Here is a 13285-nt window from a genome sequence, read left to right as displayed (position 1 = left end):
GAATCAATCTATGAGAAGATATTGCATTCAGTGCTACAATCTCTTGCCATTTGCAACGCTGTGTTTGTGCGCTACTAGCGTCTAGTGACAAACGGAAGAAACAGCGATTATAAATGTCACTAAAAACTATTAAACACAATATGTTATATTGAATAAAGTAAAAAAAATCAACATTTAAAATATTCATAAAAATGAGGTAAATGCTACAAGATTAAAATGGATTATAACTCTGAACAAAACAAGATTTAGTACAGTAGCGCTGTCTGCGCTCTAAAGAACAGAAATAGCTTTACCGAACATAATTTCTGCCACAAAATCCACAAATAGGATGCAAGGTATATTTTCTAAAAAGTCAAAAGTATCAGTCACGGAACATTAAATGAGTAGTTTAAAGTGGAACTTATTAGGCACTTTCCACTTTACTTATGGGTCACTGAACTAACTCTGGCAGTTAATAAACAAAATGTTAACCTAACATACAAAATATGTAAAAGATAAATTAAGCAATTTCGTATGAGGATCAATTTTGAACTTTATTTCAATGGCCACGTCATTAATAATTTTAGACTGAATTTAAACTACAACTTAGTACGAAAACACGACTGCTCTCTCTCTCTCTGTGATACTCAACTACCAGTAATTTACGTTAATCTGTTAGTCAAATGGCCGGAAGTAATCATAACCAAACTGTAATACAATAATTGCACGAACACTGTCATACTAGAGACGTGGGAACAGAGAAAACAATACAGGCTGCACTTAGGTCATAACGACAGTTTAACACAGGCCTCGTAAAGTGGATGTTTCTCCACGTTGCATTGTCGTTCCCAACAATACAAGTTTACATCGAAAAGCGTACTTATTACTGAAAACGCGGAGAGGCAAAGACGTTTATTCAAGCAACTTAATGGGGCACAAAACAAGTGGGCATATATAACAATACCACCTCGTGTTCAGATAAATATTCCTCGGTTACCCGGAAAAGGAAGCGATACCGCAGCTGGTTTTATTTAGAAAACCCAAAACAATCTTTATTCTTATAATTCATGACTGCGATGCATGTCAACAATAAATAACAGAAATCTACAATTGTGAGCAACGATGAAACTGACTGAATATTAACCGATAAGAACATCTCAAAACAAAATATGAAACTATTGATGAAACAAATTGGGAAATAATAAAATAGAGAACATAAGAAAATGAATTAAAATGAAAAAGAAAAATATCACGAAACTAAACTGCAGATAATAATAACCAAAAACAAAATAAAACCTATAATTACTACTGAAACGAGTTCAAAGCAACCAAGTAAAGTTCCGACGGCTAAAACACACGAAGAATAATCACCACTCATCAGATCAACAGATTACAACCAAATAAAAGTCAAGCCGTCGAAAGAACACAAATATAAAACACAAGACAACACAAAACAAGACAACACAAACAGGTGGAGGACCCGCGACTGAGCGAAGGAGAGGAGAGGAAAGCGACTGACCGCGGTTGGAGGGGAGGGGGGTAATAACATACACGGTATTGTAATTACAAGCCCACTACACCACAGGTCCTGCACGATCTTCGGGTCCTTGCTCGCTGTCGTAAACTGCGGGAAACGAAAAGTTAAACGTCTGACCGCATATACGATTGCATTTTGAACTAGGATGGTCTAGGTGGCTGAAATCTCAAGCACTACTTTATGAAGGTAGTGCAATCCATTTTTGGCCGAGATGTATTTATTTTTAAGTTTTAACTCTTCAAAATAACTTCCATGAAAACAGGAAAGAATTGTTGGATTACAAGGGACTAAATACATTTAAAGTACGAACAAAGTTCAAATAAAAACAGATTAGGATAGGTTCTTGAGTACTAGAGCTTCAGAGTTACACGTTTTTATAAAAATCAAGAAAGTTATTTATTTTTTAATTAAAAATTACTAATTAAGAAAATAGTATGATTTGAAATAACGATTCTTCTACAAAAATTTCATTTTTTATCAATAAAATACATGTCATACCCTCCACTTATATTTTATGTAGATATTGTAAGAAATTCATATTTTTATATTCAATAATATTTTTTGACTGGTATGGTAATAAGATTAACATAAATTTTGCCTTAAATGCCAACCACTCTTCCTGGAATTATAAAAATATTTTTTGCCTATTTTTCCTGCCTTCATAAGTCTTTTTAAAGACCAAATTTTGATTTAAAAAAAATAAAGAAAAAAATTCAAACTAAATGAACAACCTTAAAATACACATCATTTAAGAACAATATTACTAACAAACCCGTGTTTCTCAATAAATTAATAATGTGATAATTATATCAGAATCTGTTTTAGTACTGTAGTAGTTTTAGAATTTAATATAAGCAGATTTTTGAATTTTTTGAATCCAAATTTGTTATTGTAACATTATAGCACTCAATATGAAATAACATTTCTTAAACATATATGAAAATGCAAGCCTGTAGTCAGACTGCTTTTTCGGACAATTTTACTGGGTAATGGGACAGGCCCAGCCACACTTAGCTGAGTACGGCACAGTGAACAAGTTTGAAGTTTCACATAATATTCATTAGCTAACACAAAGGTTCGAGCTATTTATTTGTACATAAGCTATGGGTAATTAAAAGGCATTTTAGACACACTTTTACCATCTTAAAAGGAACAAACAAAATAAATGAAAAAAATATTTTCTTCTTATTGCATATTTTATACGGAAACCTATTGTTGCACCTTTAATTCAAAATAAGTTTTAAAGTATATAAATAATAAAATTTACAAAAATTATTTTTATCTAAATTTTACGTGGATAGCTTACAGTTATGGCTCTATAAATTTACAATTAAAACAGAAACCTTAAACAATGAGTGCTAATTTTTTAGTAGTTTTAGTCAAAATGTTATTATATAATTTTGGTGTCTTAGAATAAATTAAAAAACAAAATTATAACAAAATATTACAGAGACAATGTATTAATAAAAAATAAAACACAGGAAATAAGTAATGAATAGTTTCAGTTCAGTTAGTTGGACAACAAACCTCACTTTTGTTTTTACAATCGTCATTAATTCGAAAGAGCTATGTTTTATTAATATTTCATTTTAGTAACATCTTAGAACTTACTTCTAGAAATCACTGATATAAAAATATAATTTCCCAATTTTGGATAAAATAAAGTGAAGACAATAGAACTATGCTCTAGTCAGGACCTAAGAGCAGTTTCACAACAAATATAGTATCTTGGCCTTGATCAGAGAATGGCTCTCCACAGTCTGACCAATGCCCCCCCCCTCACTCCCACCAATCTCAACATTATCCTTGTCACTCTCTTGGCCATTCTCCTGTTGCACTTTTTGCCGGTAATCCATGCTAAGCTTGGAAACTTTTCTCATCAGCGATCAGACGAGATACTTGCAACACGTCAGGAGTGGGCTGTCGTTCACACTTTCTCCGGTAAATGTCACTTCAGCCTTAAATCTACAAGACAATGAAGTTAAGGACTTACTGCAAATATCATTTTTTTAAATCTCTAACTGGAATACTGCTTCAAGAATAAGTAATTTTTTTATGAAATTCTAATTAACGTTATTTGTTTCATCAGAACTTCAACACAAACATGAATGCATCTGAGAGTTTAAAAAACAAGTATAAACTTTCAATTAAGCACCAACACTGGATAGTGAGGCCAGAAAGAAAACATACAAGTCTGTTACCATAGGAACATAGAAAAAGTCATGTATATTTGTTTAATAATATTTTAAAACAATTTAGAGTTGGAATTGGTACATTAATTTATAAGAACAGTTCAGCAAAATTTCATCTAGCATAGTTCTTATTGACTGCTGTCTTCGGAGTCAAATTCTAACCGTCTTATGTTTTAACACATTTTATAAGATAGATTAGTACTTAGCTAACCGCTGAAATCTGTAACTTTAAAAATTAAACATTATTTTTGTTGGTGTTGTAAAAAGTGATGTATAAAGGTGACTCAAAAATCATTGTGAAACTGCAACTGATACTTATGATCATAAGTTCACTACTATACATTTAAAGATGGTTAATAAACCTATCTAAGTTGTCTTTTGACAAAAGCATGCTTCCCAGAGCTGTGCATGTAAATATATTGTCTTGATCGGGAGAGGGGCGAAATCAACTTTCAGATAAAAAATACTAAGACCGTAAATTAAAATGACAAAAATATACACTTTTTAACACATTTTCGTATGAAGAAGGCAAACTCAACATGGGCATTGGGAATATAATTCACTCGAACATAAGTTTGCTCATACAGGTGCAAAACCTGTGAAATTGCCTGTGAAGCCGCGGGTAACTACTAGAAATCGGTAAAACGTGTTTTCTAATTGCTTGAGCTCCTTCAGAAAAGATCAAATCAACCGATAAGATTAACTCTTTACTTGGGTATATCGTAAGTGTGTTGTACAACAGGATAGACTCCAGTTAGGATGATGTATCTAAATGAATACATGTATGTAAAGGGTTAAGGACCATCTAAGTAGAGATTTGGGGCAATAGACAATATAGTTGTTTATGCCGTCACTACCTTGTAACAGTTAAATATGAAAGAAACACATTGCAGCACTCCTTTCAACCATTAACGTAGATCGCTTAGATGAAGTTTCTTAGTAATGGATGGTCCATTAACACAATGACTGCACGGACACACCCAGTTCCCATTAGCTCTGAACATGTGCCGCAGAACACTACATGTATTATAGCTAGGGAGGTATTAAAGTTCCACCTTAGTATAATTGAGTGTTATATTTTGAGCTCTGAAGAGGAGCTACCTATTGTTACCCACTGTTACAGTTTGTTATGATAGTAATTTTAATCACTGAAATTTTATTTAATGAATTTTCACTCCCTCTCTTCAAACACCTATGATGAGGATGATATGACGCTACTGTCAGATGTGATAAATGTGGGGTTTGTTTGTGGAACAGTTTAAATGACTGACCACCATTAAAATACCTGAACATGAAACCTGAAGAAGTAGAATGATCATAATAACAATTCCATAAAATGGAATATTAAAATATTTCAATTCGGTAAATAAAGCTGGCAAAAACCTAGGCTGGATTTGCATTTGAGCTTCAAGTTGAGAGTTGGCAGATTTTGTTGGGAGGGGGGGGGTCAAGTTGTAAGAAAGTTCAAGAAAATACGTAAATTAAAAGATAATTTTTAAAATAAAGTTATAGCGTTAAATTAAGAGATATTTTTCAAACAAAGCGAAAATATAGTCAAAAAAGGATGTGATTGTATTAAAATAGGACTCTTGTTTTGGTTTGATAATATTATTCTTCTGCTGACTACTGTGCATTGTAATGCTGTTGACATCATGAACCATCACTACACTCATGACTGACTGACATCTAATTCTTAGGAAAACATGGCAAGAAATCTGAATAGCCATAAAACATATTTTTAAATATGGAAATTCTGGCCAAAAATGTACTCATATTTATGTTTGACTATTTACAGTGAGTTTGTTAAGCTTGTGGCCAGTGAAGTTTTGAAAGCTACAACATATTTCTATTATTAGATTCTATCCCAGGTATATCTTTCTCAGAAAAACTGGCAATAGCCCTCCGATAAATGATAAGTGTTACCAACTGTAACGCCTGTTGACCGTAATGCCTGTTGCAAGATATCATTGTCCCTTCCATATATTAGTCACAAATCAGAATTGTTTTTGAATGCTGTAATCACTGTGTTGGCTAACCAAAAATTGAAATAAAAAACTACAGAGACCAGTCGAAGTAATCTAAAGATTTCGCTGCTTTACCAAAAAACAAGAGATGCTACCAAAGCCACCAAAGGCATGCAGGTTATTAGAAAACTTAATGTAACTGTTGTCCAGCTGCAACATGAAGAACAGGTGCTCTGTCTGGCCTGTTTCATGAAGTGAGTTTGTGAGTGTGATGGAGCCTATGAGCTGAATCTTGGTGCTCTACATCGCCATAAGATTTACTATGTAGTAAATAGCGTAGGACAAATATATGAAAGCTACACTGAGAGACTGATCATAATAGATTTCACGTATAAAACTTGTACTTTTAGCATGGACAATGTAACTTCAAAGTTGCTGGAATAATACTGTTAGGATTTTGGGACATGAAGAATTAATTGTCAGCTCGTGTTGGCTGTATAAATGAACTTTATAATATAAATCCATGTTTGTAGAATCCACAGAACTGTAGTTCTAGACAGATATATGGTACTTTACCTTGTCGACAGTTCCAAAATTCACATTTGTAGATTCTCACTGCATGTTTCGGAACGAACGTCCCATCGTCAGGTGTATAAAGTCTGTCGACCAGCTGTTTTGTGTCCGTGGTTGTGCGTTTGTGGTAGGCCTACCATTTATGTGTTTCTTAAAATATTTATCATGTGCATGTTTTATTTATTGAATTGTATGTTTTATTGTGCGGTTTGATGAGTTTTTAAATGATCTAACTTCTGCGTTTTTATACACCTGATGATGGGATGTTTGTCCCAAAACATGAAGTGAGAATCTAAGTGATTTTTTCTAACTGTTGACAAGGTAAAGAATTTGTTAATTCTGGATAATACTACAAGAGAGAAAAATATACATTTTCATTATTTCCTAAGGTTACCTTAATGCAAAAATTTTAATTTTTGTATTACCGTATACACTTTTATAGAATTATAAAACTTCCACCAGTTCCATCAGGTGCTATTAATTGGAATTAAAAGATAAACAAGGAGTACAAAATTGGCTAAGCCTCAGTTTATTGAGAAGGTTTACTACAGGATTGGAGTTATACAACCTCTGACATTCTCACTTGGTTCTGATATCACGAGTTACTCAACAAGAACAATGGAATAACGTTGGGTGAAAGTTTAGCCATTGACTGCACTAATTCACCATATCAAGCTATCTGCTTTTATTTGCAGCCAGTTATGTCACTCACTGGTATCATGATGGACTCATGCCATTTTCTTACCATATCACACAAGTTTGTCTTACTTTAGTAATGAACAATGTAAAAATTGTAATCTCAATCTATAATTGTCAATCTATCAGTTAGTGAGAATTAGCTTTGTGTACTTGTCTCATTTCAACAAAATCAAATTTATTCAAGAGTGAATGCCAAGAAAAACTTGAAGAATCTTAAAGTTAAGAAATTACAAACTATGTATTTAAAGATATAATATTCCTCGGGTTTAGAAGAAAAATATAGCAGATGTCCATTGGACATACACAGTAGCTTGTTGTAAACCAATATACTTTCATTTAAGACTGTGCTTGACACAAAAATCCACAGTAGCAATAAATTTTAAAAAAAACATTTAAACACTGCTTTTTTTAAGAAAAAGCTTAAGAAGGTTACAAAAATTGTTCTAAAACCCACAATAAGCTTAGGTAGACGCAGAAACTGAATTTTGATGTTAAAATGAAATGCTATGGCCATGTTACAAGCTTGTAGAGATTCAATATTTTTGTAACCATATAATATTGTAGACAATAATATGCCTATTGGAACTTAGTACAGTAGTTAATTTCATTGTTCTTCATTATACTTGTTTAAAGACAAAGATTTTTTAAAGATTTAAGATAGTTTGAAGATTTTTCTGGTAAACATATACTTTTGTGAAGCAATCATTTTGATAACTACTTTTGGAGCCAATTGTTATAGCAAACCTTTACATTTATCTATAGTATCAGCATTGCTATCTGAGTCATTTTCCAAGCTCAGTTCATGAAGGGTTTATTTTATCATATCAAAACAGGGCAGCATTGTTTTTAGGGAATCGTTTTTACTTGTCCATCTAGTTGTATCCACTTGCTTTAATTTTTTGTTCTGTTTCTTTGAGCTTCCGAATTCTCCAAGTTTTCTTTAAGTTTAGATATATATATAGATATATTTTTTTTAATGACTACAGCAAACCTACCTGTATGTGCATAACATCACAAGTATAAAGCTGTAGAGCATTTTCTTTGAATAATTGTTTTATACCAATGTTATTTCCACTCATGTTAGCAGCTCCATCCTGCTTTGACCAATTATATCCTATAGATTGATATTAAGGTGATTCAAAGAGTCAATTACACAACCAGACATAACTTTGCCAGTCGTGCCTCCACTTGTAAAAAGATGTTCCACCGGTTTTGCTCCCAAATCTCCATCGGACGAGTGTTGCATGTGGCGAACAAAAACTGCAGTTGCTTCTGTTTTGCTTGCACCATATATAGAATACATAATTACAGAGTATTACTTTGAAGATGTAGAGACAAGTTCGCTCATAGCATTTATGAGATAAAAAAATGTTTTGGTAGTTCAAAAGGTTGAACCCCATCTTTTTATCTCTTATCTTAGACTCGTAAATCTTCTCACAATAGACTCGAGCATCTTGGTTATAATTTCACCAAAAGTCAAAATAGTTTCATTAATTTCCCAACATACAATTTTTTTCAAAAAGCCAGCATATTCTCACTGAGGCATTTGCAGCAGTCAATAATAACCTTCAAGACTTCTTGATATTGTTTGACAAGTTCTGATGGCTGGAGTTCGGGTATGTTTTGGAGTTCTGGATTATTTTGTTATATAATCCTGGTATCGATTCTATTTTATATTAACCATTGTAACCCATTCTCGAAATTTGATATTCCAAATTATGTTTTGATTGCTTGTGGAGTAAATTTTTTTAAATCCCCGAAAATTTGTATGATGCCATTTGCGTCATGTCTCCCCTCATGTAGGCACCCCTGCACTACAGTACTAAAATGTGATGATTTCTATTCAAGTATTGACTCTAGATGTTGAAATTAATTTTGTTGGTATCTTCCCAAAACAAATATGGTTAGAAATCGAAATATGGTGTTATGGTAAGTACCATAATATACTGTACTATTATACATAATATTTCCCACTTGGGGGAGGAGAAGGGCAATGAGCTAAGTATAAGCCAGAGTGATAAATACATAACCTCAAGACTGGTTAGTACTTTGTTGAAGATCCGCTTTAAAAACATTATTATAAAACTATTAATTACTGTTTTATTTATAAACAAAAATATTCAAACAAAAAGATAAACTACAAAACAAACTGTCTGTTAAACCAAAAGACAAAGATTTAGTGTGAAAACTGCAGAACAAAATCACTTTCATCTAATAATAACAAACACTTTTTTAACTTCACAGAGATGGTTCCACAAAACTATTAATTATTGATTAAAATAAAAAATCATTATGAAAAACATCCAAACTTCTAAAACCTTAGCTTAACAAAATCATGGATGAAATTAGCAAGATGAGATGAACTGTCAAAAATATGTCCATTATTATAATAGAAACAAGACAGAACATCTAACAGTAATAGGAGGGAGAGCTAGTCTATACAATACAGGGGTACCAACATCAACATCGAGTGCTACACAGTCAGATGTGCTGTACAGGCTACAACTAGTGCCAACCCGACACCGTCTGTTTGCAGGAAGCTGTTCACTAAGCTCAACTGGCACCTGCCACTCACAGACAAACAATAAACATTTACACTTGTTGATCTGATTATCAATACTGTGTTTGAACTTAACATTTGGAATCAGTTTCTCCAAATAATGAAAATTTTAAAATACTTGCCAAACATTTAATTTTTACCATGTCATAGGTCAGAGCTGAGCTTCAAATTACCACCATTAAAAAAATATTATTTCATTATATATAAATTTATTAAAGAGAAAAAGTCAAAACACTTCCGGAACAATTTTCTAAATTTAAATTGGGATTTATTAAAAAACATTCCCTTCCCATGGTTGGCAGTTCTGCTGGTGGTAAAGGGATCCGAGTTCAGCTTTTTCTTTTCTCTTATTAAAACTTGATGACAGTTGCTGTTAAGATGCTATAAGCTTCATCAGAATGCCATCTTATAGAGCAGCTTGCAAACATTAGATTTTTTGTTTTGCTTGAAAAATATTCACCTGAGGTACTGGAGGCATAAGGAGAAGACTCAATGAAAAAAATGGCAGTGTACGAGTAGCATAAACGCACAATGTCACACAAACGTTGAAAATGATGTTCAAAGGCATCTTTCTACTTTCACTACAGATGATCAAATGAATTGTAATTGAGAAATTGTGTGTACTTTTAGATGAAAAACAATTAATACTATTGCCCATAACTTAAAATTCGACATGAAAATGTTCACAGAATTCTAGCACATGGTACATAAAGTTTTATCACCCGAAGGAAGAGAAATGAGAATGAACACACAGAGAAACTTAATTGAAATACTGGAGGAAATGACAGTTTTAAAGAAAATTGCAACAGTAATAGTTTTTTATATACAATCCTCAGGTAAAATGTTATTGTAACTCTCACAAACTAGATATTTGAGGCAGTGATGCCATACCATTACTGACCATATGTATAAAGTATATTTGTTTATGGTAACAGATGATGCTGTTAGTTTATTACAACAGATGTTAGGATGGATCAGTGATTTTATCATACACATACAACTGGCAAGTGTTGGATAGAGGTTGAAGAGGGAGGATTCGGGTCAGCCACCACAGACCATTTTCTCACAGGCTGCTCTAGTGATCTGAATGGAGGGAAAAACTGAACCAAGGAAGAAAAAATCCTGCTTCAACAAAATCTGGGAGTGAGTAATGTTAGAGAAGTTTTTTGATTATGAAGTCCTGGTTCACTGTGAGTTTATTGCTAAAGATCAATCTTGTTATAAAGGATCTTTATTTGAAGATTTTCTAACAACTGTAAAATGCCATCAGAAGAAAATGACCAAAAAATGGGCAGTAAATGATTGGTTTTTGGTGTATGATAATGCTTTGCTAATGATGCCTTGCTTCTAAGACCTTACTTTGCTAACCACAACAATGTCATAACTCTAGACACCCTCCACAGGCTCCTGAATTGGCACCGGCAGATTTTTTACTTTTTCCAATAGTTTTAAAAATTGATTCAAACAATTACACACAATTTCAATAACTTGTAATTGGCCAATTCTAAAAGTTTTTTGACTCTGTCTTGTTTGTATACATACATATAGAATTTTAGTACTGTATTATTTTGTTTTTCATTGCTTTTTCATTGTTATAATATACAAATATTTAATATATTATTTTGTAATACGTTAACTTTGTGTTTGCGTGCAAATGGAGAATGTTTTAAGTGATTAATACAAAATTAAGCTATTTTACAAACTTAACATCGACTGTGCTCTGTGAGTGGTTGGCTGCACCCTGCTAGTTTTTTGAGCCGCACAGCTTCCTTGCACCATCGACAATGTCCAAGGCAGTGCTTCTCACTACACTAAAGTGACCCACCTCAAAACCTAAACCCACCCAGCTACTTTCCTGATCAGGGTTTTACATATTTCTATTACGTTTTCCATACTTTATTAACTGCACAACATTTATAAAACATCCTGGAAACAATTAAAGTTATGCACAGTACAGTCACACTTATCCAAGCTTCTCGAATCTGACTTCCTGTTTTATCTGACATAAATTGAATTGGTGAAAACATTGATTATTAAACTGTTTATAAAGGTCAATAAAACTATCAATTAAAACCAAATATGTATATATTTATTTACGTGGGAGATACTGTACTATATACATTTAACAATAGCGTGCACCACATTAAATGTAGACAATTGTACTGTACACAAAATACAGTAAACTAGCATAATATTTATAATCTAACTTATATTTTTGTTTCGGAGATATTTCAGATCAAAAGTTAAAATTGGATCAATTTGTATACAATGCGAGAAATAAGGTGCTGTCACTACATATTCAGCTTTGCAGTCAAATTCAATATAATTTACCTATAAAGTGTGTTAAAAGACCTCAACAATTAAATTGATTACCACAAAATTTTGCAAACAGTTTTTAAATATATTGAGACATTAGCTTCGTGTCCAAACTTGTTTAATATCACCTTTCTAAAATCATATCACAAAAAGACATTACAATTTGAAAACTTTCAGTTAGGAACACCCTTTGGGAACAACATTTTTATCGTTTCAAATAGCCATTAATGATTCTTCAACTTTCATTTTTTATCAGCAACGATTCAAAAACTAGCAGAATGGAGATTTTATGATCACCTTGTATAGTAATTAATACTCTTATATGCTTATTAGTAGTTGTATACAATATTACAATTGTGTTAATGTTATTTTCATTTTTCTATTGTGATATTAGTTACATTATCTACTATTTTACCTATTCACTCATCCTGCTTTATGTTGGCCCTATTAGTTTAGATAAATGAGACTGTACTAGTTACATTTACTAACCACAGAAAAATAACAGAATGTTTTGAATCTATCATATAAATATAACGATTGAAGGAACAAACAACCATATCTATGCTTTTAATAGCAAAATAATGACATTTTTAGATCTGACATATAAAGTTAAATTTAGTTAGAATCTGGGGTGGGCCACACACTAGGGGTCTAAAGCCGGCACAACAATCAATCAGTCGCCCTTCTTCCTTTGGCCAGACTTTCTCATATAGAAAAAACAGGAAGAAAGTTTCTAAATTCAAGAATAATTTATTATTTTAGTAATTTTAATAAGTTTTCAAACCTGGCAATGTTATATATCAAACATTACCATTATATATGATTTACAATTAAAAAATCCTCTTTTCCATACAAGTGGACAGTTCTTTCAGTGCTTGGTCGTATATATACGAGAATAAAAATGAGTTTTGTTATTTATTCAAATGAGTTAAAATAGAAAAATAAAATAAATATATGAATATACAAAAACAACAGAAATAATGCTGTTTTAGCAAATGAAGATAAGAGAGAAAGGCGGGCCAGTGGAAGGGAGGAGCGCCCACCTCATCACCCGACTCGGTGGAACCCATCTGCGCCTGAGTCTTGAGAATAGTGTAGAGCTTACAGTATGGAGCCTTGAGAACCTGTACCAACCAAACATCACCTGTCGTCAACTCTCACTCACCCACACTCTCACAACACAACTCACTGATAACGTTTTGCTACCATCATACAATATCAAAATAAACATTGCTTTTTTGGACAATTTTTGATGAAACAGTTTGACTTGATTCCATTGATCAAATAGTTTACTATACAATTTTTTTATTCAACTAATAACTTATTTATTGTACAATTATATTTTATTTATAGCATTCTCTTTCATCGGAAATAATCAGTAATACAATTTGAATTGTTTTTGTTCAATAAGTGAATATAATGAAATACAGTTAAATTTATTATTTAATTAACTACTGTTATTTAG

General features: G+C 32.3%; 1 protein-coding gene across 11 annotated transcripts in view; it reads right to left on the bottom strand.

The window, feature by feature from the left end:
• The window catches only part of LOC124359309 (TLD domain-containing protein 2), a 498415-nt gene that overhangs the window by 77438 nt on the left and 407692 nt on the right, over positions 1 to 13285 (bottom strand). For 9 of the 11 annotated variants that reach the window (XM_046811944.1, XM_046811946.1, XM_046811947.1 and 6 more), the window contains one exon: positions 12864 to 12944. The exons of the other annotated variants lie outside the window; for them this stretch is intronic. In XM_046811944.1, the coding sequence (XP_046667900.1) occupies positions 12864 to 12944 (81 nt within the window). The remainder of the gene's footprint in view (positions 1 to 12863; positions 12945 to 13285) is intronic. 11 annotated transcript variants of the gene reach the window in all.

Source organism: Homalodisca vitripennis, chromosome 4, assembly GCF_021130785.1.
Source record: "Homalodisca vitripennis isolate AUS2020 chromosome 4, UT_GWSS_2.1, whole genome shotgun sequence".
Taxonomy (NCBI): domain Eukaryota; kingdom Metazoa; phylum Arthropoda; class Insecta; order Hemiptera; family Cicadellidae; genus Homalodisca; species Homalodisca vitripennis.
Note: the sequence above shows the minus strand (reverse complement) of the source record. Positions and strands in the feature narration are given on the sequence as shown.